Below are 15,529 nucleotides of genomic sequence, written 5' to 3'. Positions count from 1 at the left end.
GGATGTAAAAGGGGAGGCGGAGCTGCGCTACTGGTTAGGGAGAATATCACAGCTATACTGCGGGAGGACACCTCAGAGGGCAGTGAGGCTATATGGGTAGAGATCAGGAATAAGAAGGGTGCAGTCACAATGTTGGGGGTTTACTACAGGCCTCCCAACAACCAGCGGGAGATAGAGGAGCAGATAGGTAGACAGATTTTGGAAAAGAGTAAAAACAACAGGGTTGTGGTGATGGGAGACTTCAACTTCCCCAATATTGACTGGGACTTAGTGCCAGGGGCTTAGACGGGGCGGAGTTTGTAAGGAGCATCCAGGAGGGCTTCTTAAGACAATATGTAGACAGTCCAACTAGGGAAGGGGCGGTACTGGACCTGGTACTGGGGATGGAGCCCGGCCAGGTGGTAGATGTTTCAGTAGGGGAGCATTTTGGTAACAGTGACCACAATTCAGTAAGTTTTAAAGTACTGGTGGACAAGGATAACAGTGGTCCTAGGATGAATGTGCTAAATTGGGGGAAGGCTAATTATAACAATATTAGGCGGGAACTGAAGAACATAGATTGGGGGCGGATGTTTGTGGGCAAATCAACATCTGACATGTGGGAGGCTTTCAAGTGTCAGTTGAAAGGAATTCAGGACAGGCATGTTCCTGTCAGGAAGAAGGATAAATACGGCAATTTTCGGGAACCTTGGATAACGAGAGATATTGTAGGCCTCGTCAAAAAGAAAAAGGAGGCATTTGTCAGAGCTAAAAGGCTGGGAACAGACGAAGCCTGTGTGGAATATAAGGAAAGTAGGGAGGAACTTAAGCAAGGAGTCAGGAGGGCTAGAAGGGGTCACGAAAAGTCATTGGCAAATAGGGTTAAGGAAAATCCCAATGCTTTTTACACGTACATAAGAAGCAAGAGGGTAGCCAGGGAAAGGGTTGGCCCACTGAAGGATAGACAAGGGAATCTATGTGTGGAGCCAGAGGAAATGGGCGAGGTACTAAATGAATACTTTGCATCAGTATTCACCAAAGAGAAGAAATTGGTAGATGTTGAGTCTGGAGAAGGGTGTGTAGATAGCCTGGGTCACATTGAGATCCAAAAAGACGAGGTGTTGGGTGTCTTAAAAAATATTACGGTAGATAAGTCCCCAGGGCCTGATGGGATCTACCCCAGAATACTGAAGGAGGCTGGAGAGGAAATTGCTGAGGCCTTGACAGAAGTCTTTGGATCCTCACTGTCTTCAGGGGATGTCCCGGAGGACTGGAGAATAGCAAATGTTGTTCCTCTGTTTAAGAAGGGTAGCAAGGATAATCCAGGGAACTACAGAAAGGTGAGCCTTACTTCAGTGGTAGGGAAATTACTGGAGAGAATTCTTCGAGACAGGATCTACTCCCATTTGGAAGCAAATGGACATATTAGTGAGAGGCAGCATGGTTTTGTGAAGGGGAGGTCGTGTCTCACTAACTTGATAGAGTTTTTCGAGGAGGTCACTAAGATGATTGATGCAGGTAGGGCAGTGGATGTTGTCTATATGGACTTCAGTAAGGCCTTTGACAAGGTCACTCATGGTAGACTAGTACAAAAGGTGAAGTCACACGGGATCAGGGGTGAGCTGGCAAGGTGGATACAGAACTGGCTAGGTCATAGAAGGCAGAGAGTAACAATGGAAGGATGCTTTTCTAATTGGAGGGCTGTGACCTGTGGTGTTCCGCAGGGATCAGTGCTGGGACCTTTGCTGTTTGTAGTATATATAAATGATTTGGAGGAAAATGTAACTGGTCTGATTAGTAAGTTTGCAGACGACACAAAGGTTGGTGGAACTGCGGATAGCGATGAGGACTGTCAGAGGATACAGCAGGATTTAGATTGTTTGGAGACTTGGGCGGAGAGGTGGCAGATGGAGTTTAATCCGGACAAATGTGAGGTCATGCTTTTTGGAAGGTCTAATGCAGGTAGGGAATATACAGTGAATGGTAGAACCCTCAAGAGTATTGACAGTCAAAGAGATCTAGGAGTACAGGTCCACAGGTCACTGAAAGGGACAACACAGGTGGAGAAGGTAGTCAAGAAGGCATACGGCATGCTTGCCTTCATTGGCCGGAGCATTGAGTATAAGATTTGGCAAGTCATGTTGCAGCTGTATAGAACCTTAGTTAGGCCACACTTGGAGTATAATGTTCAATTCTGGTCGCCACACTACCAGAAGGTTGTGGAGGCTTTAGAGAGGGTGCAGAAGAGATTTACCAGAATGTTGCCTGGTATGGAGGGCATTAGCTATGAGGAGCGATTGAATAAACTTGGTTTGTTCTCACTGGAACGAAGGAGGTTGAGGGGCGACCTGATAGAGGTCTACAAAACTATGAGGGGCATAGACAGAGTGGATAGTCAGAGGCTTTCCCCGGGGTAGAGGGGTCAATTACTAGGGGGCATAAGTTTAAGGTGAGAGAGGCAAGGTTTAGAGTAGATGTACGAGGCACGTTTTTTACGCAGAGGGTAGTGGGTGCCTGGAACTCGCTACCGGAGGAGGTGGTGGAAGCAGGGACGATAGTGATATTTAAGGGGCATCTTGACAAATCCATGAATAGGATGGGAATAGAGGGATACGGACCCAGGAAGTGTAGAAGATTGTAGTTTCGTCGGGCAGCATGGTCGGCACGGGCTTGGAGGGCCGAAGGGCCTGTTCCTGTGCTGTACATTTTTTTGTTCTTTGTTCTTTGTTTGTGGGCATGAAGGCTGAGTTTGTTGAAATAAATTGGGATACTGGGCTAGGGGATAGATCACACTGGCCCAGAAACAGCACATCACAGCCAAAAGTGCCTAACAAACAAAGAACAAAGAAATGTACAGCACAGGAACAGGCCCTTCGGCCCTCCAAGCCCGTGCCGACCATACTGCCCGACTAAACTACAATCTTCTACACTTCCTGGGTCCGTTTCCTTCTATTCCCATCCTATTCATATATTTGTCAAGATGCCCCTTAAATGTCCCTATCGTCCCTGCTTCCACTACCTCCTCCGGTAGCGAGTTCCAGGCACCCACTACCCTCTGCGTAAAAAACTTGCCTCGTACATCTACTCTAAACCTTGCCCCTCTCACCTTAAACCTATGCCCCCTAGTAATTGACCCCTCTACCCTGGGGAAAAGCCTCTGACTATCCACTCTGTCTATGCCCCTCATAATTTTGTATACCTCTATCAGGTCGCCCCTCAACCTCCTTCGTTCCAGTGAGAACAAACCGAGTTTATTCAATCGCTCCTCATAGCTTATGCCCTCCATACCAGGCAACATTCTGGTAAATCTCTTCTGCACCCTCTCTAAAGCCTCCACATCCTTCTGGTAGTGTGGCGACCAGAATTGAACACTATACTCCAAGTGTGGCCTAACTAAGGTTCTATACAGCTGCAACATGACTTGCCAATTCTTATACTCAATGCCCCGGCCAATGAAGGCAAGCATGCCGTATGCCTTCTTGACTACCTTCTCCACCTGTGTTGCCCCTTTCAATGACCTGTGGACCTGTACTCCTAGATCTCTTTGACTTTCAATACTCTTGAGGGTTCTACCATTCACTGTATATTCCCTAACTGCATTAGACCTTCCAAAATGCATTACCTCACATTTGTCCGGATTAAACTCCATCTGCCATCTCTCCGCCCAAGTCTCCAGACAATCTAAATCCGAGACCCCAAGCTTTGATGCAACAGCCAAGACAAAAGAGGCATTTTATTCCAGCCTCAACCAATCGTCAACCTGCATCCCAATGGGAGACAAGCTGATTCTCCTCAGCGACATCAACATAGAGCATAGAACATAGAACATACAGCACAGAACAGGCCCTTCGGCCCACGATGTTGTGCCGAACCTTTGTCCTAGATTAATCATATATTATCATTGAATTTACAGTGCAGAAGGAGGCCATTCGGCCCTTTGAGTCTGCACCTGCTCTTGGAAAGAGCACCCTACCCAAACTCAACACCTCCACCCAACACCAAGGGCAATTTGGACATTAAGGGCAATTTATCATTGGCCAATTCACCTAACAGGCACATCTTTGGACTGTGGGAGGAAACCGGAGCACCCGGAGGAAACCCACGCAGACACGGGGAGGACGTGCAGACTCCGCACAGACAGTGACCCAAGCCGGAATCGAACCTGGGACCCTGGAGCTGTGAAGCAATTGTGCTATCCACAATGCTACCGTGCTGCCCTTAAGAACAAATAAATCTACACTATGTCATTTTACCGTAATCCATGTACCTATCCAATAGCTGCTTGAAGGTCCCTAATGTTTCCGACTCAACTACTTCCACAGGCAGTGCATTCCATGCCCCCACTACTCTCTGGGTAAAGAACCTACCTCTGATATCCCTCCTATATCTTCCACCTTTCACCTTAAATTTATGTCCCCTTGTAATGGTTTGTTCCACCCGGGGAAAAAGTCTCTGACTGTCTACTCTATCTATTCCCCTGATCATCTTATAAACCTCTATCAAGTCGCCCCTCATCCTTCTCCGTTCTAATGAGAAAAGGCCTAGCACCCTCAACCTTTCCTCGTAAGACCTACTCTCCATTCCAGGCAATCCTGGTAAATCTTCTTTGCACCTTTTCCAAAGCTTCCACATCCTTCCTAAAATGAGGCGACCAGAACTGTACACAGGACTCCAAATGTGGCCTTACCAACGTTTTGTACAGCTGCATCATCACCTCACGGCTCTTAAATTCAATCCCTCTGTTAATGAACGCGAGCACACCATAGGCCTTCTTCACAGCTCTATCCACTTGAGTGGCAACTTTCAAAGATGTATGAACATAGACCCCAAGATCTCTCTGCTCCTCCACATTGCCAAGAACTCGACCGTTAACCCTGTATTCTGCATTCATATTTGTCCTTCCAAAATGGACAACCTCACACTTTTCAGGGTTAAACTCCATCTGCCACTTCTCAGCCCAGCTCTGCATCCTATCTATGTCTCTTTGCAGCCGACAACAGCCCTCCTTATTATCCACTACTCCACCAATCTTCGTATCATCTGCAAATTTACTGACCCACCCTTCAACTCCCTCATCCAAGTCATTAATGAAAATCACAAATAGCAGAGGACCCAGAACTGATCCCTGCGGTACGCCACTGGTAACTGGGATCCAGGCTGAATATTTGCCATCCACCACCACTCTCTGACTTCTATCGGTTAGCCAGTTCGTTATCCAACTGGCCAAATTTCCCACTATCCCATGCCTCCTTACTTTCTGCATAGGCCTACCATGGGGAACTTTATCAAATGCCTTACTAAAATCCATGTACACTACATCCACTGCTTTACCTTCATCCACATGCTTGGTCACCTCCTCAAAGAATTCAATAAGACTTGTAAGGCAATACCTACCCTTCACAAATCCGTGCTGACTATCCCTAATCAAGCAGTATCTTTCCTGATGCTCAGAAATCCTATCCTTCAGTACCCTTTCCATTACTTTGCCTACCACCGAAGTAAGACTAACTGGCCTGTAATTCCCAGGGTTATCCCTAGTTCCTTTTTTGAACAGGGGCACGACATTCGCCACTCTCCAATCCCCTGGTACCACCCCTGTTGACAGTGAGGACGAAAAGATCATTGCCAACCGCTCTGCAATTTCATCTCTTGCTTCCCATAGAATCCTTGGATATATCCCGTCAGGCCCGGGGGACTTGTCTATCCTCAAGTTTTTCAAAATGCCCAACACATCTTCCTTCCTAACAAGTATTTCCTCGAGCTTACCAATCTGTTTCACACTGTCCTCTCCAACAATATCGCCCCTCTCATTTGTAAATACAGAAGAAAAGTACTCGTTCAAGACCTCTCCTATCTCTTCAGACTCAATACACAATCTCCCGCTACTTTCCTTGATCGGACCTACCCTCGCTCTAGTCATTCTCATATTTCTCACATGTGTGTAAAAGGCCTTGGGGTTTTCCTTGATCCTACCCGCCAAAGATTGTTCATGCCCTCTCTTAGCTCTCCTAATCCCTTTCTTCAGTTCCCTCCTGGCTATCTTGTATCCCTCCATTGCCCTGTCTGAACCTTGTTTCCTCAGCCTTACATAAGTCACCTTTCTCTTCTTAACAAGACATTCAACCTCTCTTGTCAACCATGGTTCCCTCACTCGACCATCTCTTCCCTGCCTGACAGGGACATACATATCAAGGACACGTAGCACCTGTTCCTTGAACAAGTTCCACATTTCACTTGTGTCCTTCCCTGCCAGCCTATGTTCCCAACTTATGCACTTCAATTCTTGTCTGACAACATCGTATTTACCCTTCCCCCAATTGTAAACCTTGCCCTTTTGCACGTACCTATCCCTCTCCATTACTAAAGTGAAAGTCACAGAATTGTGGTCACTATCTCCAAAATGCTCCCCCACTAACAAATCTATCACTTGCCCTGGTTCATTACCCAGTACTAAATCCAATATTGCCCCTCCTCTGGTCGGACAATCTACATACTGTGTTAGAAAAGCTTCCTGGACACACTGCACAAACACCACCCCATCCAAACTATTTGATCTAAAGAGTTTCCACTCAATATTTGGGAAGTTAAAGTCGCCCATGACTACTACCCTTTGACTTCTGCACCTTTCCAAAATCTGTTTCCCAATCTGTTCCTCCACACCTCTGCTACTATTGGGGGGCCTATAGAAAACTCCTAACAAGGTGACTGCTCCTTTCCTATTTCTGACTTCAACCCATACTACCTCAATAGGGTGATACTCCTCGAACTGCCTTTCTGCAGCTGTTATAGTATCTCTAATTAATAATGCCACCCCCCCCACCTCTTTTACCACCCTCCCTAATCTTATTGAAACATCTATAACCAGGGACCTCCAACAACCATTTCTGCCCCTCTTCTATTCAAGTTTCCGTGATGGCCACCACATCGTAGTCCCAAGTACCGATCCATGCCTTAAGTTCACCCACCTTATTCCTGATGCTTCTTGCGTTGAAGTATACACACTTCGACCCATCTCCGTGCCTGCAAGTACTCTCCTTTGTCAGTGTTCCCTTCCCCACTGCCTCACTACACGCTTTGGCATCCTGAATATCGGCTACCTTAGTTGCTGGACTACAAATCCGGTTCCCATTCCCCAGCCAAATTAGTTTAAACCCTCCCGAAGAGTACTAGAAAACCTCCCTCCCAGGATATTGGTGCCCCTCTTGTTCAGATGCAACCCGTCCTCGAGCCGTGCTCGAGTCAGGAAGGATGCAAACCTTTGAAAGGGCGTGTTAGGCAGGAAAGGCGTCGTGGGATAAAAATGCCAACCGAGTTCTGCACAGGCAGCACGGTAGTACAGTGGCTGGAATAAAATGCCTCTTTTGTCTTGGCTGTTGCATCGAAGATTGGGGTCCAGACACTTTTGGCTGTGATGTGCTGTTTCTGGGCCAGAGTGATCTATCCCCTAGCCTAGTATCCCAATTTATTTCAGCAAACTCAGCGCCAGGGTCCCAGGTTCGATTCCCCGCTGGGTCACTGTCCGTGAGGAGTCTGCACGTTCTCCCTGTATCTGTGTGGGTATCATCCGGGTGCTTCGGTTTCCTCCCACAGTCCAAAGATGTGCAGCGTAGGTGGTTTGGCTATTCTAAATTGCCCTTAGTGTCCAAAAAGGTTAGGAGGGATTATTGGGTTATGGGGATAGGGTGGAAGTGAGGGCTTAAGTGTGTCGGTGCAGACTCGATGGTCCGAAACCGGAGCACCCGGATGAAACCCACGCAGACAATGGAGAGAACGTGCAGACTCTGCACATACAGTGACACAAGCCGTGAATCGAACCTGGGACCCTGGCACTGTGAAGCCATAGTGCTACCCACTATCCTACCGTGCAGCCCCATGACCAGGTTACCACGCATATCCTGTTCTGCCAGAGGGACAAGCAGAAGATCTCATGCCAATGACCCCACTCCAAGCACTGGCACCTAATAGACTACATCAATATCGGAGCAAGGAACCCCAAAGACGTCCGCACCACCCACGCCTTGGTCAAAGCTGATGACTGATGGACTGAGAACTAACTATTCTTCTCTACCATCTCCAACACCCTGGCCCCAAACCGGCACAGGCAGAAAAAATACTGCCGCAGGAGATTCAATGTCGCTGGACTCAAAAGACTCTGAAAAGAAAGAGTTACTCAGTCGTCGTCTCACGGCTGACCTGGCGATCACCAATGAGCCAGAGACACAGATCGTCCAGTGTCTGGTCTGCCTTAAAAGCCGCCATAGTCAGCACCTGTAAGGAGACGCTTGGAGCCTTGACCAGAAAACACCAAGATTGGTTCAACGAGAATGATCAGGAGATCCAAGATTTCCTTGACTGCAAATACACTGAGCTGGATTCTTCAGATGCGATCGGCCGGAGAATACACGCTTTCCACCAATTCGGGGGCGACGCCGCTTTCGCGATGCTCTGACCCCTCCAAAGTGGTATACTCCAGAAGTACGCTGAGAGCCCTACCGACGGCCTCAGGACATTGCCTGAGGCCCCCGGCCGGTCTAGTTCCCGACGGTGTCGGTCCCGTGTCGGGAACTCGGCATGGCGGCTGCGGACTCAGTCCAGCGGCGCCACAGTCGGGGAGGGTCGATCCGCGGGCAGGGGCTGGGGGCACCGTTGTGGGTGGCCCGGGGCGCGCGAACCGACCAAAGGGGGGGCACTATTTTGCAGGCCGGATCCGCGAGTATGGCCACGGACCCAGCAATTTGCCGGGTCATATCGGCAGCTAGAGCCGGGTGCTCCATGCTGCCTTGATGCTAGCCTCCAGCCAAACAGAGGATTGGTGGCCGTTTTAATCTGAATTTTCTGATATAAAATGCCACCGTTCCCATGCCAGCGTGAGGACATAGCCTCAAAATCGGAGAATCCAGCCCACAGTGTTCCTGAACAGGCAGCTACACCAAAGTTCGAGTGAGAGGAAACGAGCCTACAGGCAACTGAAGGCCGAGGTGCAACAAAGAACCCGTGACCTAAAGAACAGATGGTGGGTGGAAAGAGTGAAGGAGACTCAGCAACTCGCGAACAACCACCATGTGCGCGGATTTTTCAGCACAATTAAAACCAACTGCAGTCCGAGTACCCAGGGGCCCACCCCACTGAGAGACAAAAATGGAGAGACAGAGAGGAGTCAACGCCTGCTGGAGAGACACTTCAAGAACCTCCTCAACCAAGATACAGCCTTCAACACAATCGTCCTTGACACCTTCCGCAACACACTACTCACCATCATCTCAGTGCAACCCCAGCTTGCTGTGAGATTGAAAAAGCCATCTGACACCTGATGGAATCCCTGCAGAAATATTCAAATGTGGCAGAAATGCAATCTTGACAAGAAACGACACCGTTTGTCTGGAAGGAAGACGATCGCAGAGGTGTCTTAATTGTGACCACCTTCAAGAAAGGAGACAGGTCTGACTGTGGAAACCACAGAAGGATTTCTCTACTCTGCCACGGGAGAAGGCATCACGAGAATCCTCCTCAACTGCCTCCTCCCAGTGGCTGAAGAGTCCCTCCCTGAGTTTCAGGGCAGCTTCCGCCCATCAAGAGGCTCAATAGACATGATCTTCAGCATTTGATCAATCCAGGAAAAGTGCAGGGAGTAGCATCGACATCTGTACCTGGCCTTCTTCGATCTCGCAAAGTCTTTTGACTCTGTCAACCATGAGGGAGTGTGGAACATTCTCCTCAAATTCAGCTGCACTCAGAAATTTGGGGTATTTTCCGCCTGCTCCAAGATGTCATGCAATATGTTATATTCACCAACAGAACTACCATAGAGCCAATACGTGTGCAAACTGGGGTCAATCAGGGCTGCGCCATCACACCAACGCTCTTCTCCATCTTCCTCACAGCAACACTCCACCCCATCACCCTGAAGGTCCCCCGCTGGAGTGGAGCTAAACTTCTGGGCAAATGGGAAACTGTTCAACCTCTGACACTTCCAGGCCAGAACAAAGACCACCCCCAACCTCTGTCATCGGGAGCCTCCTCTCAGTTCGAGCGGACATTGATGACAAAATCCAGCATCGACTTGCCAGTGTAGTCTTTGGATGCCAGGGTGTTCGAAGACCGAGACCTCAAATCCAGCACCAAGTCCATGGTCTACATAGCAGCCTTGGTCCTCGCACTCCTGTATGCATCAGAAACATGGACAACGTACAGCAGACATCTCAAATCCCTGGAAAGATATCACCAACGTTGCCTCCCCAAAATCTTGCAAATACCCTGGCAGGATAGGCGCACCAACATCAGTGCACTTTCGGAGGGTCAGTGCACATCCAATCGGCCGAATAACCTCCCTCTGCATTGTATGGGGTAATCGACACACACACACACACACACACACACACACACACACACACACACACACACACACACACACACACACACACACACACACACACACACACACACACACACACACACACACACACACACACACACACACACACACACACACACACACACACACACACACACACACACACACACACACACACACACACACACAGAGAGGCGGGGTTCTCCGACGCCAAATCGTGTTTGCCAACCAACCGGAGAATCCCCATTGGCACCAAAATCAGGGGTGTACTCTGGGATTATACCGCACGCTGTATGGATGGCCTTAGGACATTACCTGAGGCCCTCCCCCCGATGCTCTGCCCCTGACCGGCCGAGTTCCCGATGGGTCCTTCATGCTATTTTTCTTCGGGAACTCGGCGTGGCGGTTGCGGACTGAGTTCAACACCGCCACAGTTGGGGCAGTGCCGATCCACGAGCAGGGGCTGGGGGGACTGGTGGGGGGTTGTCCGGGGATGGCGAGTCTGGCCAAAGGTGGGGGGGGGCACTATTTGGCAGGCCAGGTCCGCGCACCGCCACCGCCAATTTGCACGGTGTGGTCCGATGCAGACCGCCGCCGTGCGCATGCGCAGATACGGACTCGGCAATTCTCCGCCCGTATTGGCAGCTAGAGCCGGGTGCCCTACGCTGCGTGCCTGCTAGACCCCCACCGTTACTCGGCTGCGTGCCTGCTAGACCCCCACCGTTACTCGGCTGCGTGCCTGCTAGACCCCCACCGTTACTCGGCTGCGTGCCTGCTAGACCCCCACCGTTACTCGGCTGCGTGCCTGCTAGACCCCCACCGTTACTCGGCTGCGTGCCTGCTAGACCCCCACCGTTACTCGGCTGCGTGCCTGCTAGACCCCCACCGTTACTCGGCTGCGTGCCTGCTAGACCCCCACCGTTACTCGGCTGCGTGCCTGCTAGACCCCCACCGTTACTCGGCTGCGTGCCTGCTAGACCCCCACCGTTACTCGGCTGCGTGCCTGCTAGACCCCCACCGTTACTCGGCTGCGTGCCTGCTAGACCCCCACCGTTACTCGGCTGCGTGCCTGCTAGACCACCACCAAACGGAGGATCGGTGGCCGTTTTGCGCCGATCTTTCGGCCGTAAAACACCACCGTTCCCAGGACATAGTCTCCGAATCGGAGAATCCAGCCCAGAGAGTTACACGCACATAAACATGCAGTACACACAGAGTGTTATACACATACACACAGTAACAGACAGAGTTACACACACACGCACAGTAACATATAAACAGTGATATGCACAATGCCAACAATCTGAACAATTAATTTAGCTCATAACATGTTTGCAGAATGGATGGTATTAATTCCAGGTAAGTAAATTAATTTGAAACGGCAGGAGTTTTGTTATAGTTGCCAGGGTAACTCACTTTATTCTACGGAGTGTGTAGTTAGTTGGTAAGTGTGGGTGTCTGCCTGGGTTCCAGCTGCATTTCATGCTCGGCTCTTTCTTCCAGCTTGTGACGCAGGTTAGGTTCACTGGTTTATCTGGAGGTACTAAAAGCAAAAACATTATCCAGAAACTACCACTGGAAGGGCTTATGAAAAAGACAGTAGTCAGGACTGTGTGTGAGTACGGTCTACAACATACAAGGTTAGTGAGGGGCCACGTGCAGTACATTTCACACAGTGATGTAAGAAGGCACATGAAACTGAGCCAGGGTCAGTCTGGATAGAAACATGCAAAGATCTAGGATGTAGTCAGCTCCATCCCTTTGTTCCTCTACTGCATATACATAAATGTTATGAGCTCCTGATGAAGACTTGTTGTTAATTTATGCAAAATTAAAGAATCACAGAATTATTACGGTGCAGAAGATCATATGATCATAAGACGGAGGAGCAGAAGTCAGCCATTTGGCCCATCGAGTCTGCTCCACCATTCAATGAGATCATGACTGATCTAATATCGGGCTCGATTCAACTATGACACACAGCAAGCATGTTTAACCATGTGTTTTATGGCGCGTTGTACGAGGGGCATCAGTGGGGAACGCACAATCGAGGCCGCACATAGCCCCGTACACTCGGGAGCGAGAGATCAGGACACTCTTTTGGAACATTGTTTGCCTTTTGCCAGACAATGGTTTTTACTGTGGGTGTGGCCACAGTGTGTGCACGCCATTATGCTTGTGACGTCACTCTCAAAATGGCCACCACCCGTTGTACGAAGCTTTCTTCACAGAATCATAGAATTTACAGTGCAGCAGGAGGCCATTCAGCCCATCGAGTCCGCACCAGCCCTTGGAAAGAGCACCCTACTTAAGCCCCACGCCTCCATCCTATCCCCTTTATCCCGGTAACCCAGTAACCCCGCCTAACCATTTTGTACACGAAGGTGAATTTAGAATAGCCAATCCATCTAACCTGCACATCTTTGGACTGTGGAAGGAAACCGGAGCACCCGGAGGAAACCCACGCAGACACAGGGTGAATCTGCAGACTCCACACAGACAGTGACCCAAGCCAGGAATCGAACCTGGGACCATGGAGATGTGAAGCTCCTGTGCTAACCACTATGCTACCGTGCTGCTTTTCTTTGCACTAACATGCTAGCATTTTTTCACGCAAACGTTCGTCATTTATCCCAAATACAACTTGATCACGAAATTGAATCGGCAACAGAGGAAGAGTTACAGGACTGCGCTCTTAACTTTAAAGCGGTTCTGAACGGATCTACCGACTCCCCTTTTAACTGCAGCCTTTTTCTGAACATGAAACTGTTGCTATATTTATTTGGTTATAAATATGGCGGTCAATAAGGTCGCCTTTCTTAATCCTAATTATGAGTATACGTTCAGAGTCGCCAGGTATCTCTCGATACCACCACAAGGTTCAACCCGAATACCGATCAAAGAGCCAATACACCAGTTAGTTAGTTCAAAGTCAATGGTTACACACAGTATGATTTACTCATGCACAATAACACTACAAGCTAAACTATCTCTCTCACGAACACCTGTACTTAGCTTCAGGTGCCCACTTAGGTCAGAGGAACAATGGTCGTTGTTCGGATCTGAGGCTGTTGTGTTCGAAGTGGTAACAGGAGTACAGCTAAGCTCGTCCGTCTGGTAGCGAGCATTAACCTTGAACTTACTTGCTTCTGGTGATGCTGGTGGGAGGGTCGCTCTGCTAGAGAGCCGAATCCAAGAGAGTGAATCTCTGGTGGGTGTTCCTTCTTATACTTGGAGGGGCTTTGCGCACTTTTAGGCGGGCCTTAAACTTGGTCCCAATTAATTGGGAAGCTTCTTGATCATTGTAATCGATCTAAACCAATAAAGGGATGGGTGCCCTGATGGCTGGGCGTGTCCTAGGTGGTCGTTGGCCTTGCTTTTTTTGTGCCTTTCAGTTGGGGTACTGGTCAGGATGCTGCGACAGTATCGGCTACCTGAGTATCAGTCCTTTGTTCCTCGGAGATGGGCCATCAATGTTAATCGACCCAGAGTTTCGATTCCGTCTGCCGACGGCTTTCCAAATATACATGTGCCCACTTGTTGCTTTGTATTGTCCACATTTCCCTATATTCTCTGTGAGTGTCCATTTTGTATTCTGAAAGTGGCCATCGCAGATGGCTACACACCCTCCTTGTGATCCTCAACGAGAAGCATGAAGGATCATATTACTGAAACTTCTTTGTTCTCTGCCTAAGTCGAGCACCCACAACCAAGGACAGATTCTACTCTACTCTGTCCTATGGATTGGAACTTTTACCTAAATTGCTTTATATACATCACATTATTATAAAATCCTAAGGGGCGCTATGACATTCAGGCATGCATTACAATTAACACACGGGAACCTCAAACTATTCTCATCTAAACTATCTTTAGTCAATTAAAAGAATTTACAACAGTATAAACAGCATTACATGTCTCTGTATCTTGGCGGTCAAGTACAGGATTTCTCATCTTTATTAGAACAAACAAAAAAATTAGTCGATGCACTTTATTCACTTTAAATGAGTGGGGGGGTTTGCTGAAGTTGGAAAATAGGGGGTCTGAAGGTATATACTGAAGTGCGGGAGGCTTTCCTTCGCCATTTCCTAAGTCTCAGTATCTGGATGACACTGCAGAGTTTCAATATGACTAACAGTGCTTCCACGATGTAGGACAGGGAATACCAGGTGATAACTTTGTCACACCAGGTTGGTGTATCAGTGGTTGTCTCTGGGTGTGGGGTATGGCAGGGATGGGAAACATTCACGGCCTGTGGGGTAAGGGTCAGGGGGGTCGCGTCCGTGCGCAACTGGAGGGATCCTGCGAAGATCCAAATGTAGACCATGATATCTGTCTTCATGTTCTCTTTTCCTTCTTGGTCATCCTGTGCCTTCTGTTGTTCTGAATTTCCTATGGACACAAGCATAATATCTGTTATTATCTTGTTTAAGATCTCGTATGTCTGTCTGTCTGTCCTTTTATTACCAATTGCCCATTAGAATTGTCACCATTTGTGACTCCCTCATTTAAAAAAAGAAAGAAATTTTGGGACAAGACATCCGAGAAGAAAATACTGTCACAGCGCGAGCAGTCTCGCAGCCTGTGTGATCGATGCGGTTAGTGTACCATCCAAGTGTTTGAGGATGTAAATAGCATATGGGGGAGCAACCTAAGGGTTGCCGGAAAACAAACAAAAGAGTTTTGAACCAAAAGTTCCGAATAGGGTGTGTATGGGCCGCGCGCGGCGGGGCAAGAATGGGTGGAGTCCCCAGGTAGGATGATGACCAGTGCCATAAGTGCACTACCCGAGCGTAGTTGACCAGATGGGGGTCCTCAGGCAGGGCGGGGACCAGTCCCGATAATCCACTGCCTGAGCGACCGGACAAGAACGGAAAGAATTTGTGTTCATCGTGGATACTGCCTCTTATGATTACCTTCGAATCAGAACAGTAGTCATGATTGGGTGTCTGCCGACAAACTAGTTCCTTTAACTGCCAGTGGGCATTAAAAGAGTGGTGGCGTGGTACCATGAATAAACTTTAAGTGCACAAACAACATTCAACATTTAAAGTAACAAACTAACATAACAAAATCGGGCAGGCTCCATCAGAAGGACACCGTAAATCTCCATTGGTTCCTTTTTACCATCATCTGGACACCTCATTGCTCTATAGCAAACAGAGTCGCAAAGGGGCTGGTCTGGAGGGAGTCAGACTC

General features: G+C 48.7%; 1 protein-coding gene across 2 annotated transcripts in view; it reads right to left on the bottom strand.

The window, feature by feature from the left end:
• Window positions 1-15,529, bottom strand: part of LOC140430125 (interleukin-6 receptor subunit beta-like) — a 548,481-nt gene that overhangs the window by 394,476 nt on the left and 138,476 nt on the right. For both annotated transcript variants that reach the window (XM_072517643.1, XM_072517640.1), the window contains exon 4: window positions 11,747-11,873. In XM_072517643.1, the coding sequence (XP_072373744.1) occupies window positions 11,747-11,873 (127 nt within the window). The remainder of the gene's footprint in view (window positions 1-11,746; window positions 11,874-15,529) is intronic.

The sequence above is a fragment of the Scyliorhinus torazame genome, chromosome 1 (genome assembly GCF_047496885.1).
Source record: "Scyliorhinus torazame isolate Kashiwa2021f chromosome 1, sScyTor2.1, whole genome shotgun sequence".
Taxonomy (NCBI): domain Eukaryota; kingdom Metazoa; phylum Chordata; class Chondrichthyes; order Carcharhiniformes; family Scyliorhinidae; genus Scyliorhinus; species Scyliorhinus torazame.
The sequence above is the reverse complement of the archived record's forward strand: the minus strand, read 5'-3'. Positions and strand labels throughout refer to the sequence as shown.